General features: G+C 47.8%; 1 protein-coding gene across 1 annotated transcript in view; it reads right to left on the reverse strand.

The window, feature by feature from the left end:
* Nucleotides 1-15901, reverse strand: part of ACACB (acetyl-CoA carboxylase beta) — a 3851763-nt gene that overhangs the window by 2865473 nt on the left and 970389 nt on the right. Inside the window, exons 11-12 of the mRNA XM_069619430.1 lie at nucleotides 10888-11058; nucleotides 9820-9981 (exon numbers count right to left, since the gene is read on the reverse strand). Coding sequence (XP_069475531.1) covers nucleotides 9820-9981; nucleotides 10888-11058 — 333 coding nt within the window. The remainder of the gene's footprint in view (nucleotides 1-9819; nucleotides 9982-10887; nucleotides 11059-15901) is intronic.

A 15901-nucleotide genomic window follows, 5' to 3' on the forward strand; every position in this document is an offset into this window, starting at 1 on the left:
CCCTCTGCCTGCCCATAGAGTTCTCGCCAAGAATCAACCAGGGCCAAAACGCCCATTTTCTTCACCAGATCCCCTGACGGTCCCCCCTGAATCTCCCATGATGAGGCGCTCCTGTCTTTGGAAGGGTCCTAAGCTAAGTTGAAGTCCCCCATCAAGAGGACATTCGCCCGAGCGAATTTCCCTAAACGGGTGAGAGAATTTTGTATAAAGGTGTCTTGCGCATGATTGGGAGCATAGAGGGTTGCTACCGTGAAGAACTCCCCATTTCCCTCGAGTAACACCGCTAGGTACCTTCCGTGGCTATCCTTCTGCATGTCCCTAATGGTCAGACATGACCCGTCCCGTATAGCAATTAAGACACCCCCCTTCTTGCTTGCTTGCGTGGCCTGTACCACTCGGGAGTAACCCCAGAACCTAATCCTGTGGGAGTCCTTAGTATGTACATGGGTCTCTTGCAGTGCCACTACCTGGGGTTGTTCCCGCTTGAAATACCGCTCGACCTTCCTCCTCTTAACCTGGGAATTGAGGCCATTCATATTTAGAGAAAAACTTTAAAGCATCTGGGCTACCCATATGTCATTTTCATGTGGAACCTTATCAACCATATTGAAGCTTCTGAGCCCACCCCCATTTGTTGTATGCAGTGTACGCTCCCTCCGTGAGCCACTGCTTGGGCCGTCCACCCCTGAACCTTGGATCTAAACCCCTCCCCCTTCTGCCAACTCCCCTGCCACCCCCCCTTCTAGGCGAGATCGACTGGCACTCAGCCCCCTTCGAGAGTTCTTCACGAGAGCCGATCTCAATAAACCCAGAAACTTCCCACGCAGGAAAACCCATTCCCATTCCAAGACCCCCGCCCCACCCTTCCCCAGACCTGCAATTCATTACAACACTAGAGAACTGCCCATCAACATCAACTGAACAACTTTCGGTAGCGCCCTCCCCGGGTTCCAATCTGAGACGTAGCACAGCCATTGAATATCCTATGTGGCAGACGGAGGACTACCCTGTCCTGACAAACGTTCCTGAGCTCCATTGTTGGTAGACTTCCTGGGAGCTGTGTCCGTAGCTCTCTTCCTTCCTCTCCTATGTTTGATTGTGGACCATTCCCATGGCTTGCGTCCAGCCGACTGCGCCTCCGCACCCACCAATGGGGGCAAAGCCTGTTCCTCCAATCCCAGCAAGGCCAATCCATGGTCGCAGGTCGTGATCTTATGATGGGAACCTTGCCAGATGAGCGACAAACCGAAGGGGTGGGCCCATCTGTAGCAAATTTGTCGAGATCAAGGAAGGACAGGACCGGACCCATCCGTCGCCTTTTAATTAGCGTAATCTTCGCCAGGTCTTGATATAGCGAGCTCTCCTGACCATTGTAAGTGATGTGAGCAGCCCTTCTCGCCTTCTCCATAATCTTCTCTGACTGCATAACTATGAAAGGCCACCAGCACATCACGCAGTCTGGATCCTGGCTCCGGCCTACGCGGACCCACCCTATGGACTCTGTCGAACTGCATATCTGAGTCGAATCTAAATTTAGCAGATCCACAAATATTACTTTTAACACTGGGGCCAGCTCCTGATCCTGGATATCTTCTGGCAGCGATTTAACTCTAATGTTCGCCCCTTCTTGACCTGTTCTCCAGATCTTCCACTTGTAACTCCAGGTTTTGTGTGGCTACAGCCAGGGTCTCCAGCAAGTTATCCACTTTTCTTGCATCTTCCGTCAGTTCTTGAATGGCACGCTCATTAATGTCTACTCTCTCCTCGACTTTATTCATATCTCTTAATTTCCCTTAGGCCTTCAGCCAGATCCTCTCGCAACTTGTCCATTTGCTGTTGCCCCGCTGCCGTGATCTTCTCCACCAATTCACCCATGAACTGTGATAAAATCGCTTGAATTATCGGCTTATCTTGGACCTCTTGGGGCACTACAGAGGCATTCCCGCCTACAACCTGGGCCATCTCTTGAGCCTCCGCCGTCTCGATGTCAGACTAAAATTTCGAGAGAGAGCGGTCTGGCTTTTTTGGGGGCCTTCCCCTGGGGTGGGCAGTCTTTTCCCTTATTTCTTGACATCTCTGGTCGAAGAGACTGCACATACCGCTCGCCGGGAGACAGGGGGCTGGTATATTGGTGAGAAGGTACCGTCAAGGCAGAGGCGATGAGGGAGGGGGGCCGGACTGTTTGCTGAGGGATCACGCCGTGTCCCGGACCGTATGAAAATGTCTCGCCGTGCCCCGACCGAGCTTCACTCCCTGGCACGGAAAAGAACACCCCCTCCTCTGGTGCACTTAATTAGTAGGTCCATCCGCCGGCTCGCCCAGGACACAGCGAAGTTCAAAGGCACCGGTTCCACCAGGGGCCAGGTTGTTTAGCTGTACTAAAATCTAATCCACTTCTTCCTTGCGGTGCCCTAAGGATTAAGTGAGGTGCCCCACTCCGGAATTCATCAAATGACCGCCAGCGCTCTCGAACCCAGCGGCCCCCGGGTACCTGCTCCCAGTCCAGGGGCCAGCCAAGCCGGTCTGCTCTTGAGGCAGCGCCTCCACCCACTGGCCCCAGGGGCCACTACGACCCTGCCGATCAAGACACCCAGGAGGGAGCACCACACACAGAATCACTCCCCGCTCCGCTCTCCTCAGCTCCCCTGCACCCATCCGGGCCCTCTCCGTACCTTCAGCCCGGGGAAATTCTTGCTCCTCCTCAGCAGTCCACGGGCGGGCAGAGTTAGACCGCGTCGCCTCCACTTCGGACCTCGGGGGCTGGAGGGGCAGCAGCATCACAGCGCGCCCGCGGCCGGAGCCCACCCGATCTGTTCCGAGTGCCGCGGGCCGCTTGTCAACCTCTCTTGGCGAGCGTGGCTTTGGCTGTCCGACTGGCAGAAATGGTCCACTTGCTCTCCTTTTCCGGGCTGGGGGGGCAGCAGCAACGCGGCGAGCCCCCGACCGGAGCCCACCAGGACCGCCCGAGGGCCGCAGGCTCACTCCCCACCTCTCGTGGCGGACGCGGTCTCGGCCCCGGGCCACCAGACCGCCGCAGCCCCAGCACCGCCGGCCGCGTCTCCCCCAGGGGCCGTCCACTGGTCCCGACGTCGTCCCCCGCTACAAAGACCCCCCACCGCCTAGTCCGGATGCCGGGGAGGGCTACAACTAAGGCGGACGGGCTGGCAGTTACATGCAGCAAGGGAGGGCGGGGCACAACGTCTTCCACTCTACGCGATCATCTTGGAATCCTCTATTTTTCTTGGTGGCTGCGACACCCCAGGCCCAAAACTGTAGGTTGTCCACAAGAGCAAATTCCTGCAAAATCTGCTCTGCCAATACACTTGGGGTTACCAGTGGTTTAGCCTTTTCCCTTTGCACCCAGGTAGGTGCACCCCCACATGTGAGGTACCGTTTTCGTCAGGACACCTATGGGAAGGAGGGCAGGTAGGACATTTGTTTTTCTCTTGGTTTTCATAACGTTTTCAAACATTTGCTACAGCACTTTGTTACAGAACTCTTTAATTTCCCAAATGTGACCTATATTTAGTCGCTGCTTTGGGCACTTTATGCTTTGCACAAGCCACCTAACCTTCAAAAGGTCTGCCTGTGATCTTTCAAAAAATGTATGCTTGCCATTCCTCACAACATTTGTTTCATGGCTCTGTTTTTGGCTTGTGGTACTGCTAGTTTTGTGAAACATTACAAAAAATGTGTGATTATCTACCTGGAGGAGTCGGGAGGAATGTTGTGAAGGCATTGATTTTCTCAATATTCACAGAAGCCATTACCTTGCATGCCCAACCATGTCCAGCACATACCTTTTTTATCTGTCATTTTTCCTCAAACTATGGGAATCATCTCTACATAGTTGTTGCCTGACCAGCGCAAAGCACTCCATACTAAACTTGGAATTGTGTCTACTTTTCAGAAACATATGCCAGATCTCTTACCCCCCTCTTCCATTCCATCCACGCAAGTCCTATTGGGAAAAAAAAGGCTAAAATCACCTACCTCTCCCAAAACTGATGGTAACCTTATAAAAATGTTTTTTTGGTTTCCACTCAACCTGTTCTTGAAAGCCTAGAAAATGGCGAATACAGCACAGCAAACCATGTGTTCCCAGCTCTTCCAAGGAAAAAACCACAGGCTCCTTTGTATATCACGTTATTGGCATTTTCTGAAAAAACACAAAATGTGGTCCCTTTTTGGTTATATTCTCTCACCCCCACACAGTAAACTAGGATTTCTTGGTGGCATCATGACTGCCTACATGTGGGAAGAAAAGGGTTCAAATTTGGCCGAGATAACGCATGTAACAAAAAAGCGATTGAATGGCGACATACCGAATTCACCAAAACAGGGCTTGGCATAGGGGGCCGGGGGGGGGGGGGGGGCATTGGCAGTTAAGGGGTTAATATTGCTTTTCTTTGGCAATGTGGGTTACAATATTCCCCTATTCGGAGGCGAGTTGTGCCCAGTTTGCCTCAATCCAATCGTTCAGTATTCGAAATAATCATTTCTTTATGTATTGGGTATTTATAAAACACCTATATAGCCAAATGGTGTTTCAAGGCGCATCAAGACAAGGGAGGGGGAGGTACAGGGAAGTAAAAAAAGGGAATTAAAAAAAATATAGTTATGTTCCTACTAGGTCTCGAGTCATTCGGATGGTGCAAGTGCCGTAACAAGAATGCGGAGGGCGTGGGGGGCTGGAGGAGGGGAAGAGAAGGATGTTACCCCGTCGTTAAAAAAAAAATCCTTGGGCCCAACAATACCTACCAACTACAGGCCCATCACCCCAGTACCCTTCTTGCTCAAAATCCTAGACCGTATTACCTACTTACAATCCCAATTTGTGGAACAGCATTCCCTCCTTAGTGTCAGACAATCGGGCTTCCGTCCGAAGCATAGTACTGAAACAGCCCTCCTCAATTTAAAAATGCAACTTGACAGCATCAGAGACTCTGGCAACTTAGCCATCTTCCCTTTTTAGACCTGTGTGTGGCGTATGATCTGGTGGATCAAGACTTGCTCTGTGAAGATCTCTCCCAGATCTCCCCCATTTCTCCCCTGAGGCAGTTTGATCTGGATCAAATCCTTCTTTAGCAACCGTAGCCCCAGAGTTTTTATCGACAACCACACAGCCAACCCCATCCCTGTCCTCCTTGGTGTCCCACAAGGATCCTGCCTCTCCCCTACCCTCTACAACACCTACACTAAACAGCTCTTTGACATTCTTGACAACCTACGCATCACCTACACCAATTTTGCTGATGACATGCAAGTCCTCTTGCGCCTTACTGGCAACCACACCAGTGACTCCATCACCATTAACAAAGTATTCTGCACCATTCAGTCTTGGATGGCTACCAACAACCTCTGCCTCAATGATGAGAAGATTGAGCTCCTCATTGTGGGCTCCCCCGGCCACTTCAAATCCCTGGACCCCTCTTACGCCTCCTTCACCACTGACAAGACCACCATTCCTGTTCTCAAATATGCCAAAATCCTAGGGGTATACCTTGATGCTGAACTTTCAATGACAAGGCCACTTCCAAGCATCCTCAACTGCCCACACTGCAAAATGTATTTCGCTAAGTAGACAATTCCTCAGCCTTAACAACTGCCTCAAAGTCTCAAAAGCCATCATTCTGAGCAAACTGGACTATTGCAATGCCCCTTTCAAGGACACCTTTGCCTCCAACCTAGCTAAACTATAGCTGCTGCAAAACAAAGCCCTGCGTGCAGAACTGGGCCTCTGCAAATCGGATCACCCGCCGGGAAGTCCACTGGCTACCTATGAAAGCTTGCATTTGCTTCAAAACATTGTCAATTGCTCACCGCTGCATCTACAACAAAGCCCCTAAACACTTCAATAACCAAATCGTAAGAAAACAACATTATCGTACTCTCCGATCCTCCAATCAGCTTGCCCTAGCTGTCCCACGGTTCAGACTTGGCAGAGCGTGTGGGGTGAGCTTCAGCGCGAAAGCTCCTTCCCTTCGGAACTCTCTTCCTCCGCACCTAAAAAAATGAGCCCCCATACTCTGCATTCAAGAAACCTTTGAAAACTTGGTTATTTAAAAAGTATGACTAACTATTAAGTATTTGCTACATCATACTTTGCCTTTACTACCACCTTACCCATTTAATGCTTTTTTGTCTACAATTGTACTATTGTATCCACCTGTACAAACCCTATGATGCCCGTGGGTATGAGCATTACACAAAAATGCTAAAATAAATAAGGTTGGAGGGGGAAACTGGGAAGAAGACAAACAAAATAACGTTCCTACTAGGTCTTCAGACAATTTGGAGCGTGCAAGTGCAGTAACAGAAGTGAGGGGAGAGGGGGCAGGAGGAGAAGTGCAGGACGGGGAGGAAGATTAATGCTCAGGAGAAAGGGAAGAGACGGACACAAAAGTACAAGTGAGCGCGTTCACTCACACATTAAGCAGAGGGTGTACAAGGGAGTGCTCGAGGAGAAGAGGGAAGGAGCCAGTGGCAGGGGGAGATTATCTAGCAGTCTCCTTCGGAGCGTCCCAGGGTCACTTGCTTCAGGCCAACTCACCGGTATGCCCTGCCGTCTCCTTCTGACTCGCCGGTATTTCTGCTTCGTTCTTCAGGACCTCCTCAGCATCTGACAGCTCCAGTCAGTCTGCTGTCACTCGCGCTGACCTCCAATTGAGCTTTTGCAGCTCTGTGTACTCTCTAGTAACAACCCAATACCACAGCAGTTCGCAGGGTGCAGAGAGCTCTCTCTCAGGACGTGGCTGGCTTCTATACCTCTTACTGCTGCGCGTCCTCTGCGCGTCCACTGCATAACTCAGGAGTCCGGACCTCTGCCATGTTTTCTACACAGCGTCACGCTGCGAGTACATCAGCAACTCCAACTTCCACTTCTCCTCCGCTGCTTGACCCTCGCCTGCATCTGAAAGGCCTTTAAATGTTTAAAGATCCCGCTCAGGTGTTGGTCATTACAACAACTAGACCGCTCATTGTTTAGTAATGCTGGGCACCTCTTCCTCGTCTCAGTACTAAGAGCATTGAAGTCCATAATGTTCTCGTTTATTACAAGATCAAAATCATCAGTTTTACAATATGCCATTAAGACTGTATGATCATTAGGGAAATTGTCCAAAGGGGTCTCACATTCTCCCTGACCTGAATCTCCTCCCATGTGATCCTCCCGCATAATACCAACCCCAGGGTCAGGATCAGGAAGCAGCCGCCTTTCCCAGGCCACATGAGAAGGGATCCAGGTCAGGGCTTTTGGGCTGATCACCTCAGATTCACCACCATAGAAGCAATGTGTAGTAGGCTCCTATATGTTCATTTGTTACCATTTTTGTTGGCCACATTTTCCTGTTTTTAGTGAGCAAAAATGGGTGGTGGTATGCCTCTTAGCTGAAAGGTTTTGAGTAAGTGTTGTTTTGAGTAAGTGTTGTCACAGCTCTGTTCACAGGACAATGCAGAGGTACAGGAATTATTTTAATAGTCTGTGGTGCAGTTATTCTGATGCAATTTTCATCCTTATACAAATTAGGTTCTCCGGGCCTTTGAATTACTTCATTATAGTTGAGGTTCCTTTTAGTTCCATTATTCTATCTGCAAATATTGTATCTTGTCAATCTTTGGCCAGCCACATCAGTTTTGCGTGGCATTTCTTTTTTGTAGCACAGACGAGTTTTTTCCAATAAAATAAAACACTTTCTAAATTGTCTCAAGAAGAGCACTTTTGATAGGTACTGTGGCAGAGCCTTAAGTCTTTGACTGGTTGATCCCTTTGTGATCACATATAATGTTTTTTAGTGTATCTTTGGAAAATGTTATGTCAATTACATATTTTACACTGATTTGTAAAGAGTTGCAGTGGCTGGAAAGGAGAAACTCCCTTATACACGCTTTGTGCATGATAGCTCACCAACTACTCACGCTCACAAACTGGTTTACCTCGTTAGTCAGTTGCGCACATGGAAAATAATGTTCGCACAACGGGTGGCCATTTCCACACACAGAAAAATTAGGATAGGATGTAGCATTTATAACGCGCCTGTTACTAGGCGCGACAAGACAAGGAGGGGGGAAACAAAGGGAGGACAAAACAACTATTTTACTAGGCCTTGTGTCATTCAGATCGTGCAAGAGCGGGGAAGAGGGAAGGGGCAAAGTGCCAGGGGGCAGGGGAAAGGGGAAGTGTAGTTAACTCACAAGTGCAGCCAGAGGATGGCTCATAAGTGCAGAGAGAAGGGACTGTAGGTTTGCAGATACATACCAGTTCTGGGGAGCCCGGAGGAAGTGCAAGGGCAACTGGACATGCAGGAGCCAGAGTTCAGAGGGTGTCCATGTGAACAGTATGCACAGCAGTCAGGTGCATCAGCAAGGGAGAGGAAGAGAGAAAGCGGAAGCGAAAAGGAAGGTCTTGAGTTGCTTCCGGAACCAGAGGTGTTCAGCTCAAGTTTGAGAGAGGCAGGGAGGCTGTTCCAGAGGGAGGACCCAGTCGAGGAGATAGATCTGCCCCCAACTTTCAGCTTGGAGAAGTGTCTGACCCTCAGAGTTAGATGAGCGGAAAGCTTGAGAAGATGTTTTGGAAGAGAAAGTTGGAGGTATACCGGTTGCAGGCCCCAGAAAGCCTTGTGGATGATGCAGAGGGTCTTGAAGTTGATCCTTGCAGCCACGGGAAGCCAGTGAAGAGATTGAATAGCTGGAGGGATACGATACCTGGGCTTGAGGCCAAGGACAAGTCTCGCAGTCCGGTATTCGATAAATTGTAAAGGTAGAAGTGTAGAGGCACGAAGATTTAGAAAAAGGCTGTTGCAATAGACCAGCCTAGAGAGGACCAGAGCTCTGGAGACAGTGAGCTTCTGGGGGAAAGTGAGATATGGAACAATACCTCTGAGGAGTTGCAGCTGAGAGTTTGACTTCTTAGAGATGTCACATGTGAGGAGAGAAGAAGAGGGTGGAGTCGAAGATGACACCAAGGTTCTTAGCCTCACAGGAAGGAAGCAGGAACAGGACCCGGAGTTGGGAGAGAGGGAGAGAGAGAGAGAGAGAGACCCAATGAGGAGGATCTTTGTCTTACTGGCATTAAGGCAAAGATCATTGGCGGCACACCATTCCTGAATTGCAGCCAGGCAGTCTGGTATGAGAGAAGAAGCACAGGTGGTTGAGGGGGAGCCTGAAAGACATCTGAGTGTCATTCGCATAACATTGAAAATTGGAGCAGAAAGGATCGATGCGGTGGGCACGAGTTGCCAGGTAGTGGTTGAAGAGGCAGGCAGAGAGGTTAGACCCCCCTGGTGAACACCACAAGTAGAGAGAGAGATAGAAGAGAGGAAAGACCCCAGTTGGACCAGAGGGTTAGTGAAAAAGGAGGTCAACCAAGCCAGGGCACATTGACGGATTCTATGTCCTATTTTTTACTTTTCTCACGTAACTTCTTGCTGTGGCCTTTCCCATTTCTTAATCACTGTATGTCACTATTAGCCACACTCACACACAAATGTACATCACCTCCGTTCATGCTCATGTGGATAGTTAATATCATTAACTACTGCTCTTCTGGAGTGCCTCTTCATACCACAGATCTGACTAGGCACCCAGACACAACATGCCTCACTTTGCTCTTTACTCCCTACTGTTTACGCAACTACATCTCTAAAACACAGAGGTCTTAACTACAACAATTTACTATAAGGCAGCAATATATTACTACATTCTAGTATAAACATGTGTATATGCTTGCACAACATATAGAATGAAACCGATCAGTTAATTACACACATCCCAGTGTAATCAATACATGAACTATGTCTAATTTTGTTTAAAAAAACTTGCCTCATCAGGATTTTCACTGGTTATCCTAGCAGCAATAACATGCCCTCTAGGGCTTGGAGAATTGGCAGGGTTTTCGAAACATATAGGGTCATCGCCCCATGGCATCTCTCCATAAAGGATTCGGATATCTTTAATTCTGTACAAGGGTACACCCATGGCAATCTACATAGAAAGAACATGAAAAAGGATGGGAGTAGTTAGTTTACCAGCAGACGTTGAAGAAGTTGCCATGCACATTTTTAACAACCCAACAAGCGTGTTGGTTTATAAATCCCCACAGTAACCAAATAAGAAAGGTTACTGTGAATAACAGAGCAGGTGCACAGAAAGGTACAGATATGCACAGGTACGCAATTGTGATTTCATTCATAACACGCTAATGGAGACAGTAAATTGAGGGTAATGATTGCACAATAAAAGGCTTAGATTTAAAATAGAATGCAAGCAATAAAAAAAAAGAATTGTGAAAGACAAACTACTTAATTACAAGTTTGGTGGTATCTCTTTTGTAAATCCACTGAGATACCACCAAAATGTATTACTGTTACTGTCACTTGGTCCGGCAGTATTACCGCTGGATTACAAGTGGCTATAGGCAGTGTTAGTCCCCATCAGAGTCCACAGGACTCCATGGGTCATTTCAGCAATATTACTGTCGCTGGACGATTTTGGGCGGTAAGGTGGGAGGAAATACCTCCAGCTTCTTGCTTGAGGTTTTCCCTCCACCTTACCCCCAAACTAGTTGAGTGGTGCGGTAATGAGGCATTATACGATATTACCGCCGCATTTTACTGCACCGCCCAACTCATAATGAGGCACAAAGTCTTGAACCTACCTAGATTTTAATAAACATTGCATTTAAACAATGGCGCAAGCTACGAAGACGCATAAAGATCTCAATCATACAAAAGATGAATACATGCTTAGTAAGCATGTTAAAAAAAGTGGCAGTAATGGACACGTGTTCTGTCAGAAAAACACAATGGACACAACCATGAAACCATGTTAATTATTTGGAGACAAATCATGGTGCGATTCATCAAAACAAAAAGGGTGTATTTTACGCACCTGTAATTGGGCAGCTGGTAGATTTACATCACAAATCATTTCTGTACAAGGATGTTCTACTTGCAGACGTGGATTTAGCTCCAAGAAGTGGAAGCTGCCATCTTCACTGTAGAGGTATTCAACTGTTCCTGCGCTTACATAGCCCACCATTTTTGCAAGACGAACGGCACACTGAGAAAATACATTTAAATAAGATGAGACACTTAAAAGTATCAAGTAGGTTATGCCATATAGAAAATGTAATAAAATATTTAATTAACAACCAACAATAGCATTAGGTGACTTGATTTGAGCCTTCCAAATCAGCATGGCAAATATGTTTCATCGGATACCAGATCATCCAAATCCACTGTATTCAGAATTCGCCCAAACTCTTGAAATTGGAAGACATTCTGGAATCCAGAATCAACTGTCTATATAACGAAAGTACTCCGGAAGCTCTGCAACAATTACTGGACTCTTTCATAGAGGTAGGGTGACACTTATTGCCATTTTCGGGGCTGGAGCATTGTACTTAGGCAAGGCTTTTAGGAATTGATTAAAGGAGTAATTTTAGGAAGCGTAGAATAGAATTGTATTTTTGCAAACGCCTTTCAAAGGAATTATCTCTATTTCACTCTTCCATTAATTACTCAGCACCAGAACACACATCATTTAGTGTATGTAGCAATATTCAGGTGGTGACAATTTTCAAAAAGAAAACAAATATTCTAAACTAATTTAAATAATACAAAAAATGTAAATTACACAAATTATTTTATATTCACAATGTCACACCAGAGAAGGAATAGGGGAAGCAATAGTATAGACCACATATTCAAACACCATGTATTTAACTATTTTATTGAATTTATCAAGTAAGAAAAGTACAACAACGTGGGGGTGTAAGCCCTCATTCAGGCAATCCATTAAATTAAGTTATGGCAGACAACAGCCCTAATTACACAATTTGGATTCCCACAGCGAGGCCTCTTCAATTATTTTTTTTTAACTCTTTTTATTGGTTTTCATGAATGTTACAGGTTGTCTGTTGCATTGTACCTTTAACCGGTATACATAGAGAAATGCTTGGGCATCAGAGTCATGTAATAGTTATGTCGCTTTATAGTCTGAGTCTGGCAGTATGTTATAACCAAGAACACAAGCAAACAAGATGAAATTGTATACCCCTTTTCCTCCTCTTTTCCCCCAGAGCGTCGTCCTCCCCACTTCCCCCGAGACATGCTCATATTATGTTTGTCGTGCTGGGGGTGCGCTTGTTGGGGCTTTGGGTCGGTTGGCCCAGGGTTGGGCTGTCTCTAGTGGGTTGTCCCTTTCCATTTAGACGTATGCGTCCAATAGCTCTCCATATCGTTCCCCCCTCTCCGCGTTGAGCCTTGATTGGTGTTTGAAGGCCGCCCGCTCTAGTCTGCTTGTCTTGGAGAGGATTGTGCCCCATTCTTTGTGGGAGGGTGGTCATGGTGCCTTCCAGTGCCAGACTAGAAGTTTGCGTGCCGTGAATAGCATGAGGTTTATAAGCTTGCGAGTGAGTGTGTCTCCATGCCAGTCTGCACGGTCAGCCCCCAGGATCATGGCGCTGGGTGTGTAGGCTAGGTCTGCCCCCTCTATGTTAGTGAGGTGACGGTGTATTTAGAGCCAATAGGGAGATATTGCGGGACAGGACCAGAGTAGATGTCCCATTGTTCCTGTGCCCTTACAGCCCATCCAGCATATATCTGATGGTTGAAGGCCCATTTTGTGGAGCTTGACTGGGGTATAGTATAGTCTATGGAGGATTTTGTATTGTCTCTCTCTATTTTTAAGACAGACTCTGGAATGGCTTGGAAGTATGTGAACATGTCGGGGCTGCTAATTGGGGCTCCTAGATCTTATCGCCCACAGCGCAGCTAGTGCTTGCATTCTATATTTGTTTTCTGGGATGGCATGGCATAGAATGTGTGGATTCGTGGGAATGTTTCCACGTGTTGTTCCATTTCTCTCTCGCACTGTAGGGGGGCATTGGCGGGATTTGGCTGATGTGTGTCTAAGAATAGAAGTTTGGATGGTGTGGTAGCAGAGCCAGTCTCCTTCCCCTAACCCTACTAGGCGCTGTGCATTTCGGAAGCTTATGAGTGATCCTTCTTCTGTAATGTCCATCACCCTTATTCTTGCCCATTCTGTTGTCTGGTTTATATGGATCGTCTACGGTTGTCCGTAGGCCAGTCATGATCTTATGCTTGCCCATAGTGGTGCAGCTTTGGTTGGGGCCCCTTGTGTTGCACGTAGTCCGTGCCATTATTGGATGGTTGGCCCTATGATTGGGTGAGTTTTAAGCATCGCTGGGAGCTGGGGCAGCGGTGTGGCCATTAGCTCTATGTGTGTGAGTGGGGACATCATGGTCGCTTCCATGTTTTGCCAGCTCCTGTCATCATTTGCATTTAGCCATTGTTTAATCCAACATAGTTGTGCAGCTTGGTAGTAAGCCAGTAGTGAGGGGGCCGCAAGATCTGTGTTGGCTTTGCTTGCTTGTAATATGGGAAGGCGTACTCAGGCTTTCTTCCCTCGCCATATGAATTTAGTGATGGCAGTGTCTACTTCTTTGAACATACTTGCCGTTGGGCTAGCTGGGAGCATCATGGTTATGTATATTAGTTTAGGGAAAGAATTCATTTTAAGGGCATTGATCCTCCCCGTCAAGGATAGTGTTAGGGTGTCCCACTGCTCCAGGTCTGCCTTTATACTGCAGATGACCGGTGGAAAGTTCAGGTCGCGTAGTTCCTCTATTGAGGCGCTGATGTGGATCCCCAGGTATTTTTTGGATTGGGTTTGGAGGGTGAATGATGCGATCCCACCCAGATCCCAAGGTAAATCTTGTTTTAGGGGCATGACCTCCAATTTGCTCCAGTTTATTTTGTACCCACCATTGGGCCAATGTTTTGCAGGAGTGATTTAATGTAGGGAAGGGTCGCTGTAGTTTTGCTGGTGTATATTAGTAGATCGTCTGCGTACAGCGATACTCAATGTTCTTCTGGTCCTTGGTGTATGCCCATCCAGTTCAGGTCTGTGTGCATCCTAATAGCCAGGGGTATGATGGATAGGGCATATAGTAAGGGCGATAGCGGGAAGCCCTGGTGTGTGCCCGACTGAAGCTAGAATTTGGCAGAGGCCACCCCGTTGGTGACCACCGAGGCAGTCAGGCCAGTCTATAAGAGTTTGATCAGGTGGACGAGGCTCGGGGGAGAAGCCGTATCTGGGCAGCATGCAGAACATAAATTCCCATCGCACTTTATCATATGTTTTCTCTGCGTCTACTGCCAAAATGGCATCTTGGGGGAGCTCTGGTACCCGCTATTATGTGTAGTAGCCTGTGGATGTTATAGTTGGAATGTCTGCCCTTAATGAAGCCCGTTTAGTCATTGTGTAACAGTTGTGGTAGGGAGTTTTTCGATTTGTTGGGCGAGGCATTTTGCCAGGATCTTAGCATCTGAGTTTATTAGTGAAATCGGCCTATACCAGCCACATGCTTCCGGGTCCCTGCCGCCTTTATGGAACACTATGATGTTGGCCTCCAGCATTGACTTGGGCAATTGTTTATGGGTAAGTGCGTCTTTAAACACTGCTTCCAGTTTTGGGGCAATGTCTTCTGCTATGCATTTATATAGATCTATTGGGATCACGTCGGGCCCGGCCGCTTTGCTGTGGGAGAGGTAAACAAATGCTGGCGTGATTTCTGCTTCAGTGATGTGGGTGTCGAGTGCGTTAGTCTGCTCTATAGATATTTTAGGAATAGGTATTGAGTCAAGGAAGTTTTCGATGGCCTGGGTTGTGGCTGTCGGTTGCGATGTATAATTCCTGGTAGAATTCTGCAAATCTTGTGTTTACTGGTTCGTCCCCTGTTAACAGGTTGTTAGCCTTGTCTCTGATGGCTGTGATCATTTGCGCGGCTTGCCGTTTCTTCAGTGCCATTAGAAGTAGTGATCTGTCATTTTCTAGATAATACACTTGTGACCAGTTCGTGTATGACCTTTGTGCCCAGTCTGTGGTGATTTGTTTGATTTCCGCTCTTATTTTCCGGATTTGGTATAGGACCTGTTCGCCCCTGACCGCTTTGTGGTGTGTCTCCAGTGTTTTAAGCTCTGCAGTAAGGCAAGCCTCTTCTCCCTCCCCCCACTTTTTTTGTTTGTATGCCCAGCGTGATATGCATTGCCCTCTGAGGTATGCCTTAAACGCGTCCCAGCTCCTGTATGGGGTGAACTCTGGCTTATTGTCCTCCCAGAACCCTTCGATATAGTCCCGTAGATGCTCTATTATGTTGGGGTATTGTTGGACACATAGGTTTAGGTGACATGCAGGGGATTTGCGGGCCGTGTTGGGGAGTCTAAGGTGCAGTGTAACCGGGGCGTGGTCTGGTATTGTGGTCGGTAGGATTTTACAATCTGACACTGTGTGCATTTTGTTGGCCGGCATCAGCTGGTAGTCCAGTCTTGAGTAGCTGTGATGGCGGTGAGAATAATGCGTGTAGTCCTGCCGTTTCTTGTGGGCGTGCCGCCATACATCTATCGACAGGACAGACATTAGGGCTTGTAGGGTCATCCTTTTTCTGCTGTTGGATGTGTTGTCGAGTTTGGTCCCCTGTCCGTCTAGTGCAGATTATATTTCGGTCCCCCCCCCCCGATCACCGTTAAGATCTGCATATACTGGGCGCAGCTGGTGAATGTGTGAGTAAAGAAGGCTGGCGTGTCTCTTGTGGGAGCGTAGAGGTTGAGTAGGGTGATTGCGTGTTGTTGCATCAGCCCCTGTATCAGCACCACCCTCCCTTCCTTATCATTGTATGTGTGTTGCACCTGAAGGGAACCTGTTTGTGCACTAGAATAGATACCCCCTGCTTCCCGTGGCTCGGAGAGTGTACTGCGGTGCCTACCCAGACGTGTGTTAATTTTCCGGCTTCAGCGCGATTGAGATGAGTCTCTTGTAGGAATTTTAAGTCTGCTTGGAGATCTCTAATGTAGTTGAGCAGTCGCTAGCATTTGATGGG

The sequence above is a fragment of the Ambystoma mexicanum genome, chromosome 10 (assembly GCF_040938575.1).
Source record: "Ambystoma mexicanum isolate Mex_15411 chromosome 10, UKY_AmexF1_1, whole genome shotgun sequence".
NCBI lineage: Eukaryota > Metazoa > Chordata > Amphibia > Caudata > Ambystomatidae > Ambystoma > Ambystoma mexicanum.